Source organism: Poromitra crassiceps (genome assembly GCF_964638095.1).
Source record: "Poromitra crassiceps genome assembly, chromosome: 13".
NCBI lineage: Eukaryota > Metazoa > Chordata > Actinopteri > Beryciformes > Melamphaidae > Poromitra > Poromitra crassiceps.
The window spans coordinates 43796318-43819430 of record NC_139644.1 but is presented as its reverse complement, the minus strand read 5'-3'; the positions used below and the strand labels follow the sequence as shown (position 1 = coordinate 43819430).

Genomic DNA, 23113 nt, shown 5'->3' with positions numbered 1-23113 from the left:
TCAATCACATCATTTCAGGATAATTTTCTCTTCCAAATGAAAGAGAAAATGACGCCTAGTGCCTGTCATCTGGCAGAATTCCTATCCCATAAAATAACTACTAACTTGGCCAATTGTATGAAACATGAACAAAAAACAAAAACAGTAATGTCTAAGAATGCAAAGAAATGTAACTGGCTCGTTAAAACGCACATTCCAGGAATATCGTATTTACAGCAGCGATAAAGGCGCGCGCTCTGCGGCTCGCTAAGCTCCACTCAGCCACTAACGTCGCGTCAGGCTCTTCCCGAGGAGAGCGCGACAACACGCTGAATCCCACTCGATTTGGAGGCAGAACAGGCCAGGATTGGCCAAAGCCCAATCCAGTCCCCAGAATTCTCAAATAAAATCATCGACATATTACTATGACCCGCCTCTCAACCTGTGATCTCAGACAAGTTATGTTTTCAGTCTGAAACGGACTGCGACGCACATGACGAACGGGTTCAGTTCGACTTTAAGTTGACGGCAGACCTGAGCCTTAATGGCCCAATTCCACCGCAGCTAGTAGCGCGGTCCCGCTCTGCTCGACTCGATAAATGGTCTCATCCCAGCCCGGTTAGATTTGAGGCTGAGTCGTGCTACTTTTGGTCCCTGCCTCGTCGGGGTTCTATTCTGCGAACCCGGTTACGGTGACGTGAAAACATTGTAGACGACTGATTGGTCAGGCAGAATCGTGTTTACTGTCTATCCTACTGACTGTCAATGCAGCGCTGCATACCAGTTTAGTGGGGGCTTACCTTCTCTTATATTATGTTATTTCCATCAGTCTTTTGTGTTGCTGCCTTCGGCGCTGGTGAAATAAAATTGATCTCCTTGCTCAGCTTTAACATGCGCTCCTCGGGAAGCCCTTTGTAGTTGCCTCCGCTAGGCCGCAGGCGAAGCCGCAGTCTTGCCTGTTGAGCTGCCGCTGGGGTTCTCCTCGTAGCGCCTCTCCCGTCCCCGCGCAGTGCATGCATGTGAGTTTGAGTAACAACAAAGTGATATCCATTCTCCTAGCCGATTGTCACATTTGCCCATGTACACTGTATCTCACTGTACTCATTTAGAGGCACCAGTATTTCATAATCAGTTTAAAAGTTCCGTGTATTGATTTCATTTTAACGTTATACTTATAGCCTACTTCGGCAATGGGCGGAGGGCAGATATGCGGTCCCATTGACGACCAGGTGTGGGCGGAGGCAAGTAAACTTGCTATGGAAACAGTCTATATCAAGTAGAGCCGAGTAATACCAGATATGGAGCTGTACTGTGCTGTTATATGTGGTGGAAATGAGCCATTAGTCTTTGGGACCTCATGGGCCAATCAATCATTACGTTTTCTTTTTGTTTCCCTGTGACAATTGACCTGAACATCTATGCAAAAATGGACAAACGGTTGTCTATGTTTTATTTATGTTCTGTTGTTGCCTTGGTAATTGTTCTGTTCCAGTGTTACACAGCTGAACATATGCCATAGATTGTAGATATCGAAAACATCTTTAAACCTGCCAAACTTGGGCTGTTGAAAGATGTAGTTTCCTCGAATGGGCTTGAGTTGCATGAGGTCGCCTCATTGCTACATGATGTACTGTATGTGGTCCTGAACTGAATTTGCCCTTGTTAAAGTCTGAAGTGTATTTTTTGCAGTGGGAGGATGGTTTGTGCAATGTGGATGATAAAGTTGTGACTTTTTCGACTTGAAAATAGAGGGAAAACTCACCGGGGGGGAATCGTATGTATACCAGGATGTCGGCTACGGACCCAGTTTCCACCACAATTTCTGGAGTATTGGTGTTGAGCTGAATTCGGTCTGCCACAAAACTGCAAGTCGTTCCTAAACATTGGGAATCAGAATTAGTATTATTATTACGATAACCTTTATTTATATTACATTACTAGGGGTGACCCCGAATAGTCGATGATTCAACACTTTATTCTAAGGAGCCTGATTCGACGGCCAATCTCACAGTCGAATCGTGTGGTTATGAAACCAGGAGCATTCCATTCTGGCTATATGGGGGGCTGGATGTTTGATTTTCCATAGAATTCCTTGGTTTCTCCAAATAAATCATGATATATAGCCTATTTTGTAAGGTATTTATAAATATCTGTCTATTAATACCGTAAAACATAAATCAGCCGGGGGTTAGTCTGACAATTTTAAGCACACACAGGATAGTTACCGTAAATGGCCTTTAAGGATAGTTCGTTAGGTTAAGTTAGTTAAGTACATACAAGTACCTGGGCGGCGAGTAGGTGGCGATATTTGACAATTTAGCAGGACCCCAGTCAAACTTGATTTAACATTATTTTTCATTGTGAATTAGAAAATGGCCGGGGGGCCACTCTGCACCCTATCGCGGGCCGCATCTGGCCCCTGGGTTGCAAGTTGATTATTACTGCATTACATCATTTAGCTAACGCTTTTGTCCAAAGCACTTACAGTAGTACATTTTGTCAACAGTACAGTAGTTAAACTAACTGCATCACAGGCTTCTTCACCTAAGACTTTCAAAAGGAATAAGTAGCATTTTGTTGATTTTGAAGTGTAAGAAGATAGGTTAGTTCGGGAAGCGTTACTTCACTCACCTACAGCATTTTGAGATCAACTGTATCAATCAATGAGGGGAAACAAGGTGGGTAAACTACTCACCTTGGATAGTTTCCTCTCCTGTATTTACCACTACTCCCCTGGGTGTAACACCTAACCCAACATATATATAAACAGGGAAATTGATGGAGCATGCACGTTATTTTCCTTTTTTTCTTTTTTTTCTTTTTTACCTTTATTTATACAGGGGGAGTCTCACTGAGAGCAACACTCTCTTTTTCAGGAGTGCCCTGTTCACATTCACACACACATTCATACCTGGAAGCTGACCAGTACAACCACAGTCTGATCTGCTAAGTCTTTTGAGAGACTTAAGTGTGATGTGATTGGCTGCTATAGGACAGTTAGCTCACCTTTGAACGAAGTGAACTGGACTCCCTGTGTGTTTTCAGCAGGGATTTGGGCCGACTGGACGACCAGGTTGGGCTGGACCACCTGAGACTGAGACGTGTTCAGATCCACACTTTGCTTCACAGAGAGCTGCTCCAGCGTCACTGTGAGGCTGGGTGGGAATAGTGGACACATGCATAAGACACATAATACAGGCGCACACAGACATGGCGTGGTCTTTATCACAAAATTAAGTGTAATGTTTGAATTATTGCCTACTAAATGTCTGCACAGGCCTGAAATTTAAAGTGGTGTTGAACTTTGGCCTATCTTATATATATAGTGACAAGTCATGGGCGGAGTGCCAATCACCTGCCATTCAGATTGACGCTGCTCTGAGCAGCTTTTAGCATAAGGTGAGAACCCTCGTTATCACTCGTAAAACCTGCGTTGTTGCACAACCCTAACGTTTTATCTAGTGGACAAGCCCACCCCCTTTCCTCTGATGACGCAGAAGTGAATTGAAAAGCTGTACTTCCTCGAATGGCCACTAGGCATCGGGGGCAGTAGGCATTCCCCCCATGTTAAAATGTCTGACTTTGTAAAAGGGTTAAACATCTTTCCAGTGAGGGGCAAAACACCGTTTTGGTCTATATAGCTAATGTCACCTTTTCATAACAAGTGTAGGTGGGTCGATCTTTATATAACTCGCCCGTTTGGAGTAAAATAGATCATAGAAAAGGGGGTGATTGACAGATTGCCTGTCCAGTGATAGCAGGCGGAGCTGCGGTTCTGGGAAACTCCCATCTCACATGAGGTGCAGAAGGAAAGACTCAACCCATTACCTCCCACTCTGCTGACGAAAAATCAAGATGGTGACGGCCAATGTTTGAACTCCGCCAGGGAGAAGAAATTTAATGGGATAGCTACATCCATATTATTTATGTCTATGGTTTTATCACGGATAAAGTTACGCAAACCAAGATACTACCAAAGTTCAACATCATTTTAAACCCTAGCCTAGCTCGACTCGTACCTGTGATTTTCAAGCGCAGGCGGTAGACTGGAATCCAGCAACTGGCTGACTATAGCTATTGCTGCCACCCTAACTCTCTGTAACACAACCATTAGCATAGGAGGATAGATCAGAACAGATAGAAGGAACTGTAGTCTCATAAAAATACAGTTGAAGAGTTAATTTCCAAACCAATATCAGCTTAAAAAACTATTACTTGATCAAGTCGGCATCTCTGAAATTGAGAATTCAGGCTGTAAAAGTGTTATCCTTTAGGAAGCTTGGACTTGTAACACAATTCCAAATCCAAATTGCGTAATAGATGCAGGCAAAGTGAAATAAATGTTTCCCCAGCAGATAGTGTTACATGATATGTTGCAATAGCGCCACCATCGGGTCGACATTGCATGGGGGCTCTGGCCTTACGTGAGTAGTGGGGGGCCATAGGAACCCACGTGCCGAATGTGGTTGCTCTGGGGCTCACGGTTTCTGAGGTGCACATACTTTTAGCAGAGAAAAATAATCCTAACAAATACAATAGGGTTCCAGCACCATGGTAGCCTGGGAACCTGACGAATCTGCAAGCTCATTCTGTATTTGCTCTGGCAGATGGATTTGCATTTGCGAATTGGTCTGGCGATGTCAGGCTAGCACTACTGTAGGAGTTGTCAGGCTAGGAGTTAGCCGCTCTTGAACCCCTAATAATGTGCAGGTGTCTGCCCCTTGTTTGATGCAGTGGTGGAAGAGGTGTTTCATACCTGTGTGACGTTAGGAAACAGGAGGAGTGTGTTGGCGATCTCGACTGCAGCAATGACGTCTTCTGCCATCAGTTTATCAGGTCTGGAGGTCAGGATTTGAGTGCTGGCTGCTAACATCTCTAAATCAGCTGGGCTGGTAAGCTGAGAGATGAACGATATTTGTTTTATTTAGAGATGTGCAAAAATTACCCTTCTTAACAAGTGATGTATTCTCATATTGAATCTTAAAATCACATTTTCCTTCAAACCTAAAAAAGACATTTGCTTTTGCCAGTAGATGGCCAGTAACAGTACAGGTTAAGCAAGATGGTATTTGAGGTTTTAAGGGAGGAGAGCCTGTGTTCTCACAGCTTGTTGTAGGTCACTGAGCGTCAGGTTACACTGAAGAACTCGTAGCTCATAGAAACTCTGTAATCCTCTCTGGTTTGAACATCTTGCTGAGGCCTTCGGTGTGCCAGCTAGACAGGAAGGTGACGTGTTGGACACAAAGACATGCCAATGAATCATCAATATGGGTAAAAGAACCTGGTATTCTAAACAAATCATCATTTTAGCAGAGAAGATCTGAAAAGTAAAACTATTTATGGATAGATAGATTATAGGTAGATTAACAGGTGAATAAATGGATAAGTGGATAGACAGATAGATAGACAGACAGACAGACAGACAGACAGACAGACAGACAGACAGACATAGATAGATAGATAGATAGATAGATAGATAGATAGATAGATAGATAGATAGATAGATAGATAGATAGTTTTGAACGTTTTGATGCGAGCAGCGTCTTCTTCAGAGTCAGAGGGTTAGGGTTAGACTCTAGAGGGTCTGACTCGAAGAAGCCGCTGCTCGCGTCGAAACGTTCGTTTTTGCACCTCATAAAATTTTGTTTGCCAGTGATTTTGTGTGCTCCAGTCACTTCAACTGTTCCTAGATAGATAAGTGGGTAGGTGGGTAGGTAGGTAAATAGATGGTAGATCTTCTGTATATACAGTAGATGGATAGTAGCTCTCTACAGTGTCATGGTTGAGATAAACTTGCCACTATTTGTTCCCTTAGGACAAACTTCTCCAGCATATCCAAACAAGCCGATAGGGGTGAGTGGAAAGTTGAATCCGTTGATTTCTTTTGCTTGGCAGAAATTTTCTAAGAGAAAAAGGCATGTTTAATTAAAAGATTAAAGGTACACTATGCAACTTTTGGTAACGCTTTAGATTACTTACCGGGTAAGTACAGGGTAACAAAATCTGAATTTACAGGGTAAGTAGGGTAACAAAATCTGAATTTACAGGGTAAGTAGGGTAACAAAATCTGAATTTACAGGGTAAGTAGAGGGTAACAAAATCAGAATTTATGGAATGAGGAGGTAATAAATTAACCTTGCTTGCAAGATGGATAACCTTGCGAGATCAAAAGAGATTCTCTTGATGTAATCCATCTTGATATGCACAGGCAGTTAAGATGATTGGCTTAGAAACCCGAACCATGGCCGGCTCGTCGAATCAGCGGCAGCCTTAGGCAGGCTTTCTGTGTGACGCTACTGAGACGCGTCTGGGAAAGTAGTGGGTACATGGTCTTTGTAGTTCTTTTCACTCGTCAACATGGCTGCCGCCGCGGAAGCGAAAGCTAGCGAGGCTATCGTAGATGCAGCAATAACTTCAGTTATTTCTCAACTGGACAAACGTTACGTCAGAGGCATGGCGATCTGATTGGTTGAAGTTAACACGCACCCATTCCCAGATGGACTGGTTTAGTGAAACGTAATGTGAAGCTAAACCGTCCATCTGGCAGCATCAGGTTAGTAATAAATGGGGACTTATAAAGAACTTATACCGTACCTATTTTTGTAACTATCGGGTACCTATTCTGTTATAATACCATAGCAATTTTTTACCTACAGTATTCTGTTGTTACAGGGTACGTATGACCTGTGAGAAATAATCATTTCAATTTCATTTCAATTTAGAAGACCCTATACTGTAGTTATTCCGTAACTATCGGGTGCCTATTATACAGGGTAAATACAGGGGTGGTGGCTGTATTCTAAAGCAACCTTACTTCCCTCCTAGTTAGCCTACATGTAATTACGGAGGTCGCTGTTACCACGACGACACTCCCAGAAATCAACACTTGCATGAAAATACTTCAGAGATTAAGGGTGTATTCACACCTGTAGGTCGTTTGCTTTGTTCCGATTCAGGTACTTAATTGATACAATTGTTGCATTTGTGCCTTGGTTCGTTTGTGTTCACACAGCCACAAATCAAACGGTCCAAATAGTATTGTCAAACTTCCTGGATTGGCCAGCAGACACTCTGATAGGCTAATAGCCTCTCGGGATGGAAAAAATAATTCCCAGAGATTTTCCTATTATGATTATAAGAATGCGTTTTGTTAGACCTACATTGTAGGCTATGTCGGGCGTGCGCCGTGCGAGGAGAGAGAGAGAGAGAGAGAGAGAAAGAAAGAGGGAGGGAGAGAGAGAGGGAGAAAGTTCTTTATTTATTTATTAACTCATTGAGTGCCAGCCACTTTTGGAGAACGGACACTCCCAGTGCCAGAGTTTCAGAGCGTTTTCAGTGATTTCTCGAGGCCCACAGAATATTGTGTGATATTACTATGTAAACACCGAACAGGCACAAAGAACGATGAGACTCTCTTCTATCATCTGCAAAAAAAAGTTTATTGATCCCATTTTCCGTTCTTTAGTTATGAGCCGGAGAAGATAGGCTGTTTTGAGCAAAAAGACACTTTTCAAATTAGAAGCTGAGTTATTCCGCCTTTTGTGGAATGCAGCATTTCAAGCACATTCACTGAGTCTGAAGTTAATATTTTCTTATGTAGTGACGTGGTGTAGTTGTGTGGTGTCTGCGTGCCCCACCCCCCTCTCCCCCCCTCAGCTGCAAACTCCTCCCCACACTAACACACAGCCTTACACGCACCCAGTCTATTTTCGGAGCGCTCCGTTTTTTTGCGCCGGCTCCAAGCGCGACACGGAAATGCCAAACCGGACTGCAGGGAAAGGTTTGGCCCTTCGGCGTCGGGTGCTGCCTTTCTGGCGGCTAATCGTGTGAAGAAACTATGCAGACAGACAGACAGAGGCAGAGGGATTTTGTGTGCGTGGATTGACTGCTGTTCGCAGCCAACATCAGCTGCAGTCAGAGCCATCTATATGGCTCTGGCTGCAGCATGAGCGGTTTCTCTTTGATCACGGGGGTTTTTCCTGCTGTTTTCCAGACCTTTCTGTAATCTGGAGAGCACTGTCGCCACCTAATGGGTCGGTAAAATAGGTTATACACATTCAACATGCCCCAAAATTTTACAGGATATATATTAGGCTTTGATCCACGTCCCACCGTCAAAAAACGCAATTGACGAACATACTCGTCCTTGGCACTCTACGTTACTAAACCAATTGACGAACATACTCGTCCTTGGCACTCAATGAGTTAATGTAGGCTATGTAGCCTATGTAAGCCTATGTATTTATTTAGGCTATCGGGAATTTGGAGATAGAAGATCAAAGACCCTTGCAAATTCTGCTATTAGGCTACTATCACGGAGACGAGGATTAGCCGAGACAGAGGCTATATGTCCTACCTGACTTTTGGACTGGAAAGACCGAGGCCATCTCCACAGCAACCGCTGTGTTTCAGCCAGGAGGGGGCTCAGACTTACACACACATATACACATATGGACCCTCAAGGACTCATAGGCCAACACACATGGTCACGCACGCACTCCCCCAAACCACCCCCCCCTCCCGCCCCCCCCCTCCCCTAAACCCCACCCCCGCCTTCAGCAACTTCCCCCCGCTTTCGCAACCCCCCCACCCCTTCCCTCCCACAAACCAAACTGGCGCTGAAATGGCAGCCTCCTTGGTGTCGTGGTGTGGTGGTGGTGTCTTTGCTGATAATCCTGTACATTTACAACAAATGTATTTGTATTGTATAATATTGAAGTGTGCCTTTATTACTTTTCAAATTAGTAATAATGTGAATTTTCTGAGTGTATTTCATTTAAATGCTTTGTCCAATGCTGACGCCGTTGTATGGCGTCCCGGTTTTGCTCTCCGACTCTGAGAGCGAACCAAGCAGAATTTCACATGTGATACTTGTACCATGGAGTGACAACAATAAATCTATCTATCTATCTATCTATCTATCTATCTATCTATCTATCTATCTATCTATCTATCTATCTATCTATCTATCGATCTATCTATCTATCGATCTATCGATCTATCTATCTATCTATCTATCTACCAGGAATAAAATATTAATAAATAATTTAATAATAACGGACATTTCGAAGAAGACATGCAATCAGTCTGATTGTCTGATTGAACCAGACAATCTTATCACAAAGAAGGCTGGCTCTGATTACCACGACTTGTTTTCATTTATTGAATGGAGACAGAGGTAAGTTGATTGAGTTCAAACTGCTGATGTGATGATCCAAAAATCCTCCAAAGTTTATCGATGCAAGTCACAAGTCGCCAAAACAGGATCTGAAAGATGTTGTTTTTAAACGATAAAAATTTTCGTTTTTCAGGCCATCACGCACAGCGCAGCTGACTACGGCAGCTGGTTTATCCAAAAATGCGCACCGTTACTGCAGTTGTGGCGGATCGAGGTCGGATCACGTTCTCACCACAAACGAACCGCACCAGAGTTCGTTTAAAGCGGACCGAGACCACCCTTTCTTGGCGATCTCGGTCCGCTTGTTTTGTCCCGCATCCGAGTGCGATTGCTGTGTTCACACTCCCCCAAACGAAACGCACCAAGGGGGAAAATGCTCTCTGTTTCGGAACAACTGCTCCAAACGAGATAGGTGTGAATACACCCTAATTTAAATCGAAATGTGACCAAGCACCATTAACCAGAGCTCATTTAAATTTCACAGCAGAAAAGGTTAGTTGAAAATGATCTTTCAATTAATTCATTAATAATTCAAACAAAACAATTCATACCATACCAAATATACCAACAAAAACGGGGGAGGGTGGGGGGTGATTGATTAACGATTAATTACTCTACTCATGATTATGAACTGACAATTCACTAGGGTAACACTTTACTTGGATAGTCCGCCTACAGATAGTCTACAGAGTAATGTTTCAACAGCTTATTAGTTGACATTCATCAATTCAGCTTCGTCTGTAGATGTTTAACAGATGATCTATAGAGTATTATGTGACAATTCATGAACATATCTACATCTTTTCATAATAAATTAGTTGAACTTTAACTATGCACTCAACCTATACTTTTCAACAATTAGTTAACCATTTAATAAATTTTGTCGAACATTCTAATGATCAGCTGATGTTCAAGATTATATACCAATGTTCAATGTTTCAACAGCTTATTAGTGAGGGGATTCAACTGTTTCGCTGTGTCTGTGTCACGGTTCAGCCGTGTCGGTCTTCAATGGCCCCACTGAAATTCATCAGCTGGTCCGCGTCACTGGTACCACCAATGGTAGTCACTCTCTTGGCTGCTCCATACAGTTTACCTGAGTTTTCCCAGTCTTTCTTTGTGCCTGTAGGCTAGATTAATCCTGTTTCTTCTGTGTTGAAGATTCTTCTCCTCTCTGCTGCACCACTTGTCTGTCAGCCCGTCTGCCTGCTCGGCCTGGATCACAAACACCTCGTGGCTTCCAGTTTCCATCCATCTTATCATTCACATCCCCTTGACCACCATCGTTTTGCAAATAAACCTTTTCATCTCCACTCACCTCATGTCTGTGTCTGTGCGGTAAAAGTCTGTTGATGTTTAACAGATTATCTATAGAGCAATTAGATAGGCAAGTAGATATGGAACTTGATTCTTGCATAACCACTAAACATCTGTAGATTTTCATTTGGACTACCCAAGTAAAGTGAAATCTAGTTGATAGTCTACACGCAACTTATATCCATACTATTCATGAAAACATTGACTGTACAGATGAAGCAGAAGTACAAAGTTGTACAAATGTTTGATCTATCCATACACATAACTTATAAGGCACATTGGGCAAACTGCCAAAAAGGATGGACTGATGGATGAAAAAAATGATATGAGGCCAGCAAGACCTGCCTTCGGCTATTAACGCTCACACACCTGCTTAAACAGTGAGGGGACACATCCTAACGATTAGCCCAGTCCCAGGATATCACGATACTTTTTAGTTTTGGACGAACCAGGTAGTCCAGCAGAACTCCCACAATGGCTGAAAGCCAGGCCACAGCACAGTGCAACAATCAAGTAAGCCGGCGGCGCGGTAGGGGCAAGAAGGGGGGGGGGGGGGGGGATCATAGGCGGATTATGACATGACGGGCACCTGGACCTGGATACATAAAGGGCCCCCCCTCACACCGCACATGCACACAATTAAGGCCAGAATAATAACTAAGGCCCCTATCTTCGATAATTTAGCATTTGCGCTCGTTTAACGCTGCGCGCAATGCAAATTTAGGGCAGGCACAAGCGCATGCTTGTTATAATGCGTGCCAGATGAGAAAGCAGGCGTTTCAGCGCTAAAATGTGGGGATAGATGACATTATCCTATCGTCAGCAGCGCGCAATTACTTTGCGCTAAGAGCTTTGAAAAGCATCTCTTAGGCGCTAAAACACTTGCTGTGCTTGATCGCACCATAATCTCCACGCTGCGCAGTGCAGAAACGTCATTACGCACAGATGTGCCACGCCAGGACATCAAATTCTGCTGCTAAAATTGAGTAACCAGTAGATTATTCGGTGAGGCAATCAACTATAATTCACTGAGAAACTTTTATCATATCGCAAGGATGGGTTATGGTAAATGAATTGAGAAGACTTGTACATTGTAGCCTACTTGCAATAGTCTATTCACCTACTGCTATCCCATAACCCGGAGGGTCATTGGCACCACAGATGATCTGTCACAAGCTCTCTCCATCTCTCTCTGTCCTCGGGATGAGTCGTTACGAGACTGTTTTAATTGAGTCCACTGTAAATATTCCAATCTTTTCTTTTGTCTGCACCGTTTACCCGCTGCAAACATGTTTGTATTGTCCCACCCCAGTCAACAAAATAACCCAAATTGCATCAAAACACAGAGGTATAGTGATGGTGTCGTTATGAGAGAGGGATAATATATACAGTCAATAGGCCTACACCTATCCAAATTACGCATGGCGGAATTTTGGGTCTGTTTTAACTTAAAAACAGGGAAGTCACGTCTACCCAAACAATTATATAATTTCTAAACAGTTATGTTTCTGTATAAATCATTACAATATGCTCCAGTGAGGTGGGGATGCGTTTAGCTGCTGTCATGCGGGGGTGCAAAACTCACCTGGACAGCAGACTGCAATCCTCCCTGCCTTAAGGCATGTGCAAACAAGCGCAAATAGGGGATATCGCCTGTACCAAGATAGGGCCCCCCGACTCTTAGTCTCTTAAAACAGACTGTCTCATCTACATCCGGCGAATGCAGCTATACACAGTCTGTACGTTACACCCCCGGAACATGCACAAGGAAGTTGGGAAAAAAACCTTCAGACAGGAAAGAAGTTCGACGGAATCCGACCAATCACGACACGTGTGTCCACGAAAAATGCGGCATATTGGATTCTGATTGGACTAATGAGCGGAAGACCCGCCTTTCTGCGATTCTGATTGGACTAATGAGCGGAAAACCCGCCTTTCTACTTCCCATTCCGGTTGGTGCATGATTCTCCCCCACGAAGTACAGACGGTATGGCGGAAGCATTTGAAAATTGCGGAAGCCAACTCGTCTGTTCTAAGAGACTACCCGACTCTGGTAGTGGGGCTCAAAACAGCACATTTCGTTCGCTTCCGGAAAGAAGCGCCAAAATTGGCACAAATACTCCTTGTGGACTGTTATTTTGATAAAAGTCATTAGCCACGCAAAAATCGCGATTTCCCCCCCCCCCCCCCCCCCCAAGATGGTCGCCATTTCCAGCCTGAAAACACTATTTTGGGGGCATCTTTGGGTAGAATTGTCCAATATGAATGATCTTGCTATCAAACCATACATTTATTACCACAGAGAAGCCAGATTTGTTCCATGAAAATTTCAAAATGGCTGCCATTTTAAAGATGGCTGCCATTTCAGCTATTTTTACCATAGAATTTCACTGTCCAGGGCGATTTTGATGATTCTGGTGTCAAATGACAGGTCTTTAACTATGGAAATTTCAAAATTATACATCAGAAATAATTTCTATATCTCCTTTTGCCATTTACTCTGCATATATTTTTATAGGAATGTGAAAATATGCATAAACAACAGTATTTTAGCACATCATGAGAAAGAATCGTGTTTGGTGTGTAGGTGCCCCCCCACCCCCCTCCATCACATTTGAATGTATCCAATTCAAGCATTTTGTGTGATGAGAGAAAACATGTTCACCAGAGGAACTGCTAAGAAAAGGTAGGCTGAAAACTACTTCCCCAAGTCTGACATGTTCACCACAGTCAGGCTTTTCTTGGCCTGCTTGTTAACTGTGGTTGAGAGATCTCTCACCCTGTCACTAACTGTAGACTAAGGGTGAGAGATCATTTTCACAACTTAAAAGAGTGAAGAACGTCACAATGAGTTTATGCTTCTTGAAAGGTTTTTACTTTGAAACTGACGTGCGGTTTGTGATGCTTATAACAACCATAATAACGGATAGCCTATGCATTGATATTCAGTTGGCCGTGCTATCTGATGACGGTCTGAAAAAATAAATGACAGAGCAGTAAAAATTTGGTGGCTTAAACAACTGAGTTGGTTAGTTTTTACACAAATTTGCCGGCTGGCGGTGTTCGTACCTTCGAGCCAATCACAGTGCTTAAAGACCCACCCAATGGGCAAGCTGATGGGCACAGTTTAGTCTGAGCCATGGAGCTGACCGATTGTGTTGTGAAATAATCAACCAGGATGGTTGGTGTCCGGCTGATGGTGGTGGGCTGGTCTGGACTAAAGTCCAGGTTCAGCCCATTGTCTCAATGTGCTGCTGCTTTCACCTTCGGCATCTCCCACTGTCACATCATCTCAGCTGAAGTGACTTCTTGCTACAGTTTTTGAGCTTTGTCTTTTGTGGTATGGAGCCTTCCTTGTCTGTGGTGCTGAAGTTGCATTATAATGTATCTCTGTGTAATGTTTGTTTTAAAGGTCCTATCCATAAGTTTGGCCGGAAAATAAATGTTCACAACGTGTTTTCTATTACCAATGAGTGAATGTGCCGTTCCGTAACTTAAAAAATGAGCCCAGCCGCGTCTCTCTGCGTTCACCCATTGCAAAGATATTGCAGGATTTTTCATGTTGGTCACGGGCAAATTTGGCGGATGTGACGTTCTGCGCGTTTACGAGCATGCCTTTTGTTCTCATGGCTCCGGCGGAAATATCAACGAAGAAGACGGCTAACAGGAAGTGTTATGTTCATCGCTAGCTGCCAGCAAAAGCAAACAACAACAACACAGATGCCAGAAAAAAGTCCACACAAAATAAATAAATATTTATCTAGTGAAGCCCGTCTGGCCAGACAGCAGCAATGTGACCGACATCGGGGCAAACTAGAGTCAGGAGTGTGTTTTCGGTTCATGGAGGGACCTTGCTGCTTGTAGCTGCTGTAATGTGGGTTTGACCAGATAACGTTAGCTGCTTGCTAATGGATTTACCACCTGGTCAGAAACTCTGCTAACATTACCGTCTTGTGTGAAGTAATGCAACAGTCGCAAATATGCCTAACGTTACTACCGTTATGCTTATGGTCATGGAACATTATTGTTTGACTGCAGTTAGCTGCGGTGGGGAGACTATTCTAACATTAGCTTGATGCTATACGCGGCTAACTAATAGATTTAGCTATATTTATAGAAATTACCACCAGTCCCACTAATAACGTTACCGTCTTGTGTTGATAATGAATGTAACAGTCGTAAATATGCCTAACGTTACTGTCTGTTATGCTTATGGTACATTGTTTGACTGTTCAGTTTGGTCAACTATTAGACGGTACCGGGGGAGAAGGCTCTGACTGCAGTTACTGTAGCTGCAGTGGGACTGCACATTAGTATAACGTTAGCTTGATAATCGCGGCCAACTAATATTGATTTACATTTATAGAAATTACCACCGAGCTCCACTAATAACGTTAGGCTACCGTCTATTGTGGATAATGAATGTAACAGTCGTAAATATGCCTAACGTTACTTATGAAACATTGTTTGATTGTTCAGTTTGGTCAACTCCAGGCATTACTACAGGGGAAGCAGGGTAGTTCCTGGCTTGTGAATATCCTATCCATGAGTTAACGTTACAAAGCAACCAACAGTCTGCTGTTGCCAATCAGCTTCTTGTGCGCATGCGAGTAGGCTATGGTGCCCGCACGTCAGCTGGTTCACACGCTGCCTGCAGTTACTCTAACGGCCACCGGTGTCAGTAATATTTAGAACTTACGGATAGGTCCTTTAAGTCATGCTCTAATGGGACCGAATTTCATTAATGAAGTTCCAGTCACGTCACCATATATGGCATCATATATCACCGCATCCTCAATAGCCAATCAGAACCATGTCATATGTCAAAACAGGGCTGTCAATCGATTAAAATATTTAATCGCGATTAATCGCACGATTGTCCATAGTTAATTGCGATTAATCGCAAATTAATCAATTTTTTAAAATCTGTTCTAAATCTACCTTAAACCGAGGTAGGCTACCTTAAACCTGAGAGCTTTGTTCAAAGATGCACTGTTGTATTAATATGGGTACTAGCTATTATCATTAGTATTAATTAAGTAAGTATTTGGCCATTGGTAATATTGTTATTATTGCTACTAGTTAGTTACTGGGAATACAATACACATCTCTCAGGCTGCACTGTGAAGTTAATTGGTGCTATCCTCTACATCTCTCGAGCCACAGACAGGAGAAGCTGTGTGCATGCTCTCTCCCCCCTCTCTCTTTCTCGCTTTCTCTCTCGGTCTCTCTCTCTCCCGTCGTCCGTCGGTCTCTCTCTGGTCTGATCGCCCTCCCTCTCTCTTTCTCACTGCCTGTCTCGCTCGCTCGCTTTCTCTGCCTCTCTCTCTCCCTCTCTGCCCCCCCCCCCCCCCGCCCCTGTTCTCCGTCTGTCTCTCACTCACGGTGAGAGACGAGACAGACGGGGAGAGCTGACGCGCTCCCTCTCACTCTCTCGCCCAAAATGCAGGAGATCTTTCTCAATTTGAAGCTGAACTTGCCAATATACCCATTTTCTTCCTCCTTTTCTGCTCACGGAGCTTTGTTTATGCTTGCTATAAACGTTACTGCTTCCTGATTTCCCAAACTACGGGTTGGACTAAGGCTCAAACATCAAAGAAAGTGCATGCGTTAATCGCGCGTTTAAAAAAATAGTGGCGTTAAAAGGAATTTGCTAACTTTGACAGCCCTAGTCAAAACCTTAGTGATGTAATCGGTGATGTCATACTTGCTGATGTCATCGGTGATGTCATACTTGCAATGTGATGTCATCGGTGATGTCATACTTGCAATGTGATGTCATCTGTGATGCCATACATCTCCGTCTGCTGAGCCAATCACCGAACAGGACATGAGCAGTATATATAGCCGGGGTTATCACGTCATCATCCTCTTCCAGATTGTTCACTTCAGTGGCTGGGCATATCTCGGGCTGATCATCTTCTCTGAAGCTGTGTTTCGCCCCACCCACCTCCCCAGTCCACCACCAACGTCTTGACTCCTGAAGAATTCCCTACGCGGGGGGGGGGTTCTCTATCCTAGTCTGAGCTGATGCCCTCCTCTCTCACCACAAGAGGAGCGACATCTTATCATCAGCGTTGGGGGTAACTCATTACAAAAGTAACATATTACATGTAATATATTACTTTTAGCAGTAACTCAGTAATATAACTTACTACTTATAGGATTTCAGTAATATTATACCAGTTACTTTGTCAAGTAACTCAAGTTACAAATTGAGTTACATTTAGCACATATTTAAAAAAAGATACAATACTTTCCTAATCAAACTGTGTGTTTTTATGCAAATAACCACTATAGATGACAATAACAAAGGAAAAGAATAACATTTAGAATTTTGGATGGTTTACACTGACTTCAAGGCGGTTGAAAAAAAAAAGTTGGGATGTTCCGGGGCGGCGATGTCATTCTGCTGCTGCTATTGTTTTGGTAAAAGTAATGCAAAAGTAGTGTAATAAGTAACGAGTTACTCTACACAGAAAGTAATATTGTAAAGTAACTTATTACTTTCAAATGAAAGTAACTAATAATATGTAGTATATTACATTTTGAAAGTAACTTGCCCAACACTGCTTATCATGGAGTCATTACGCCAAAGTTAGTTGCCATGCTATTTGTGAATAAAGCTTGCTTGTTTTACCCACTGGTATCTCGTGATTGAAATAAGCTGTTGAAACTTTGTGGAACATTGGTATATACAGTATAATCTTGAACATTAGTTGATCGATAGAATGTTCTACAAATATTAATTAAATGGTTAACGAATTGTTGAATATTTGTATATAAGTTGTTGAACATTTGTAAAGCATAGGTTGAGTGCATAGGTCATGTTCAACTACCGTAATTTATTCTGAGCTGATAATTAGAAAAGCTGATAATTAGAAGGTTCAACTAATATTAATTAAATAGTTTACAAATTGTTGAATATTCGTGACATCTGTAAAGCATAGGTTGAGTGCATAGTTCAAGTTCAACTAATTTATTATGAAAATATGTAGATATGTTCATGAATTGTCACATAATACTCTATAGATCATCTGTTAAACATCTACAGATGAAGCTGAATTGATGAATTGTTGAATGTCAACTAATAAGCTGTTGAAACATTACTAATACTCTGTAGACTATCTGTAGGCGGACTATCCAAGTAAAGTGTTACCAAAACGAGCTGTAAATGGTGTTTAAGTTTAACTTTTGCCCGCTTACGTTTAATGAAGACAGCCATCTGTTTTGTCGCAGTAGATTTGAATTTCACTCCAGAGACTTCCACTTCATACACACAGCTGTAGTTGCCCTGGTGTTCATACTCTGCTACAGGGAAGACAAAGGAGGCTGAGTGGTCGTCTGCTGGTTCCTTGTAAATGCTGCTGTTGGAGCAAGAGAAGATGAGATAGAAAACACCTCTGGGATACAGGGGGGAAATGGAGCAGGTGATGTTGAAGCTGTGACCTCTGGTGACCTCTGTACCCTCAGGACCTGAGATGCTGGGCTGCTCCACTGGGGGAAAGAGACAAAATCAAACACAAAAGTGAAAACGGTAAAGACAAGATACACTTCCTAGATTTTGATCTCAGCACAGATGAGGGTGGTTTTCTGCACACTTGGTTTAGACTTGCTTAGACCTTTTTCATTGCATTAACTTCTGCCCCAACACCCTGTTTCAAAATGCATCAAATCCATTTTGTTTCATTGGATCTTTAACTTTTCCCCACTTACGTTTAATGATGACAGCAATCAGCTCTGTTGCAATAGATTTGAATTTCCGTCCAGAGACTTCCACTTCATACACACAGCTGTAGTTGCCCTGGTGTTCATACTCTGCTACAGGGAAGACAAAGGAGGCTGAGTGGCCGACTGCTGGCTTCTCGTAAATACTGTTGGAGCCAGAGAAGGTGAGATGGAAGATGCCTCCGGGAAACTGGGGGGATGGGATTGAACAGTTGATGACGAAGCTGTGACCACTGGTGACCTCTGAACCCTGAGGACCCGAGATCCTGGGCTGCTGCAGCTTCACTGTGTGAAAGAGATTACATCAAATACAAAAATGAATATGATCAAGACAATATACACATACTGGATTTGGATCTTAGGACAGATGAGGATGGTTTCCTGCCCAATTCTATGCTCAGACACCAACAGATGAGAACACTATGCGGAAAAAAAAAAAGTTAAAATTTAAAAGAAAATGAGCCAAATGAGTTGGAGGTTCAATTATTAAATAAGATACAAAGTAGCAAGGCTGATTGGTAAACCAACCCACATATTTCTGTATATTCACCCACTCAACACAAAGTAATTGTCCTACTAACTCTGATTCTGGCTGGTGAAGTCGTGGTCATTCTTTTTAAACATTACATCTGTCAAGGTGAAGTAAAACACACTGCCTACCAATTGTGATGTGGACTGTGTTGCTGTTAGGGCTGGTGATGCTCTGGGCCGTGTAGCGACAGGTGTAACTCCCCTGGTGAGAGGAGTCTACGTTGGACAGAGTTAATGTCCCGCTGGTCTGCAGAGATCCATTGGTCTGACTGCCTCTGGAAGATCTGTCCTTGTAAAAGCTGATCTGGTGCTGAGAGGAGAGTGGGGGGGGAGGTGAGCAGGTGAGGATGAGCTTCTCTCCTGGTGAAAGTGCTGTGTCGGTTGGAGACAGACGAGGAGGAGGGAGTGATCCTGCAGGGGGAAATCACAATGTACCATTGTGTGTGAAATCACTTGCACTGCAGATGATGACGTGGAGCTGTCAGAATTGCAAGGTGAAACATTTAAAAATCCCTTTACATGCATGATTACAAAGAATGCAAAAGTGGAATAACTTAACATTACAGTATATCTTGCACAAGCAGCAGTGGCAGGATGATCAAGAGTTTGATTAACAAAGGAGAGAAAGGCAGAAAAGTGGTTCATATTTATTTGAGATATTGTGATCATAAATGCTTCTTGTGGGCGTCTGGTAGAGGTAAAAAAAAAAACTTGGCTACCACCGCCGTTCAATTCCCGGCAGCGGTACATCCAGCTTGGTCAAACATTATTCTTGCAGACACAATTGGCTGTGTCTGCGGGTGAAAGCTGGTGGGGGTATTCATCTTTTTCACTTCCCACCCAATTCACCCATTTTCTGTCTAAAAGGCAGGAAGTAACACAGCTGCAAGCAATACTGCAAGCAAGATATTAATGAGGGCCCCGGCACTGGAACACCTAAATGGATTGGAAGTTGGAAACTCTCATTAATGTTTTGCTTATGCCTCCCACACACTAGAGGATAAAATGCCCGATTTAATGCCCGATTCCCCTCGGGGGGGCGTGGCCCGATTCGAGGCTAGTCTCAACCGATTTTTTGTCAAAATAATTGTCAAGTGTCTGGTGTCAATAAATTATTGATTGAATCGGAGCCTGCCCGATCTCGAATCGGGCATATCAAACATGTTTGATATTTACGATGGCTGTCTCCCGACGGAACCCGCAATAGCCAATGAGAGCAAGCAGACCGGGACTCGTCGACGCGTCATACCCGGATGTTAATGCAGCGCTCACAACAAACGAGCAACAGCCATGGCAACAGCAGAGCCATGTAGCTCCTCTCCCCAGCATCCTCACAGCAGCTTAAAACAGGGTGGACAGCGGCGGAGGGCTCTCCAAACATGCGCCGAGCGGAGCGGCCCGCCCCAAGGGAGCGGACATGCTGCAATATGAGCTCTCAGACAGGACGTTGTTTTAGCTTATTTTGCGAGGGTGTCCGCCCGCTTGTAGCGGACCCGCCGCTCGGCGCATGTTTGGAGAGCCATCCGCCGTTGTCTGTGGGAAAAAATTGCGGTTCTGTGGGATATAAACAGCCTACAGTCTAGTTGCTGGAATCGCTGTGAGTCGGTACTTCAAACGGCTGGTGTGTGGTCTCGCAGTCTGGCCGAATCGTCTAGTGTGTGTGTTCAGGCGATTTTAATGTTAAAATCTGATGAAATTGTCCTCATGTCTGTGGTCTCTCATGTTTTTAAAATCGGTTAAGATTTTAAAATCCTCTAGTGTGTAGGCAGCATTATGTAACCCACATGAAATAGATGCTTACTAAACCTGTAGTTTAGGGGTGTAATTTTGTGTTTCTGCCAGAGGGCAGCACACATGCTGTAGCCTATATCTCAGGTTAAAGACTGTTTCCTTCCGGACATTTCCCACCTACCATTCTGAAATCCCTTGATGCCGTGTATCATAGTGCTCTGCGCTTTATAACAGGTGACAGTTATTTAACGCATCATTGTATTTTGTATGATAAGGTGAACTGGCCCAGTGGCCCTCCCTGTCATCGAGAACATTGGTTCCCAAACTGTGGTCCGCAGACCAGTGGTGGCCCGCGGGGCTCCGCCTGGTGGTCCGCCAGAGATATATATATATATATATTTTTTTTTTAACAGACAACAGTTTTTACATACACATTAACCCTGAGCAGTTGCCGGATTGGGCCAATTTTCGGAAATATCGCGATATTTGGGAAACATAAACAATTTTGAACATTTACTTTCAGAGGCTGCAGCAGGCTCAGTTTTAAAGCCAGAGTGAAGTGTATGTTATCATATGAAACTAGAAGACTTAAGGAATCGATTTGTACCAACCATGTCATGCTAACTTGTCAGGAAGATAGCTAAATAACACTCCAAAGTTAGGCACAATTTTGGTGAGGGGATTTTTTTTTTTTCACAGGCAGGTGTTTTTTTTTTTTGGGGGGGGGGGTTCGCAAGAGCAGAGAGTAGCGAGGGCAGCAGGAGGGGAACGCCGTCCTTCTTGTTTTGGGTCTGTTGCTAGGCAGAGCGAAACGGTTACTTGGTGGCCTCATGTGTTGTTATGTGAAGTAAAGGCAACATTTCAGCATCCAGTGATAACGTATTTGTTGGTGCGCGCGTGCGTGTGTGTTGTGGTAATCGTTATCTTGCACAGCCGGCCCCGCGGTGCAACACGCTGCTCAGTGCTCACACACTGTGCTTTTTGGAGGGGTTGAAATAAGTTCATTGCTGCTGTCTTTAGTAGCCAGCAGTAGTCACAGCTTCCCAGAGAGACTTTACAGTGGGGAGAAAAGACGAGTAGTGTCATGTACGTGTGCTGCTACAGCACGCATACATGACAGAGAGCCGCCCCACCGTAACGTAATTACACTAGTTAAAAAAATCCATTTTACGATTTTCACTTTTTTAACATCGTCCTAACTAATTAATTCGATTACGATTCAAAATTGATTTATCGCACAGCCCTACTCTGAGGGAACGACAGAGAGACCCACTGGCACAGACTCTGTCTGCATGCCGCTCTATCAGTGCCCTACAGGTGTCACTGTCGAAGCATTTTAAGAATATCATGAATACCATGAATTCTATTAAGAAAAAACACATTTGATTGATATTTTATAAAAAATATATATATTATTATATATTTATTATATAGAATAGCCCATATCTCTTCTAAAAAATAAGGGAGGATCATCCTCCCTTGTACTACATTAATAACCTCCTCTGGAGTAGTGTGCGAACTAGGGATGTTCATCAATTATCGAAAATCGATAATTGATCGTTAAGGATTGGAATCGATCTTGTGGCATTTGGATCGATTTTTTAATTATAAAAAAAAAAAAAAAAAAAAAAAAAAATTGGACTAGGTTTGGGTAGAATTCGTTCCTCCGCGCACCACTCCATTGCACAGCCGACTAACGTGAGGTGGAGCTTCATATAGTCTCTAGTTTTCTGGCTGGGCACGGGCCTTTGTGCCAACAAAACTGTTTTAAACATGGGAAATTCACACCGGCATGCGCCGGGGACAGCAGTGTTGGAGAGGAGACACATTGAAATAAAGAGTTCATTGAGGAGAACACGTTGTCTTTCGTATTTTCTGCCATAGGCATTCATTTTGTAAAAAAAAAAAGTATTAATATGATCGATAATCGATAATTGATCGTTAATTTTCACCAATTATCGATTTTGGAAAATTTTCAAAATGAACATCCCTAGTGCGAACACAAACTAAAGGAGTACTCCATTCACCAGAACTGAACGTGTCTCTTGCTCCTTAAGGGAGTATCCCAATTCATGGAATGTAACAGATTTCTGAAGGAATATCTCGGTTAAAAGAAAAAAAGGAACTGAGGCTCCATAAATGAGAATTCCACTCAAACAAATAACTGCCATGGCCACCACAAGGCAGTGGCCACATGGCTCCCTTCTGAAAATGTTCAGAGCCCCAAACTCTACAAGTAAGTTTCATGCTTTTATGAAAAGGTGAAAATCATTTTCACATCACCTGGATGACCAGTGACTGAAAATAATGTTTTCTCTGATTTAAGGTATAATGTAGATTTTCAGCCACATCAAGTGTAATTCTTGAGGTAGGAAGTTCATCCTGGGCTCAAATTGAAGCTTATGAACTTGGGCAGTTTTCTAAATACAAGTGATGGAAGTGATATTCACCATAAAGTGCTGGAAAATAATGATATTTGAGGAAGATTTGTAAAACAGGCAGTATTTTTTTTATTTTTGTGGGTGAAATTTTAAAATAGAATTGCAGCAATCCCCATAATCCTATTTTGCTACTTCCCCCTATGGTCCAGCATACTTCCTGCTAAATATTATGTATGCATGACTATTTATGCCATTGCAGTACCTTATT

General features: G+C 43.0%; 1 protein-coding gene across 1 annotated transcript in view; it reads right to left on the bottom strand.

Annotated features, from left to right (window-relative positions):
* LOC310788576 (adhesion G-protein coupled receptor G7-like) overlaps positions 1-23113 on the bottom strand; it is a gene marked incomplete at its 5' end in the record, with an annotated part of 105731 nt that overhangs the window by 12737 nt on the left and 69881 nt on the right. The window contains 6 exons of the mRNA XM_083650108.1: positions 1742-1855; positions 2986-3134; positions 3999-4075; positions 4736-4876; positions 5084-5193; positions 17681-17971. Of these exons, the coding sequence (XP_083506234.1) occupies positions 1742-1855; positions 2986-3134; positions 3999-4075; positions 4736-4876; positions 5084-5193; positions 17681-17971 (882 nt within the window). The remainder of the gene's footprint in view (positions 1-1741; positions 1856-2985; positions 3135-3998; positions 4076-4735; positions 4877-5083; positions 5194-17680; positions 17972-23113) is intronic.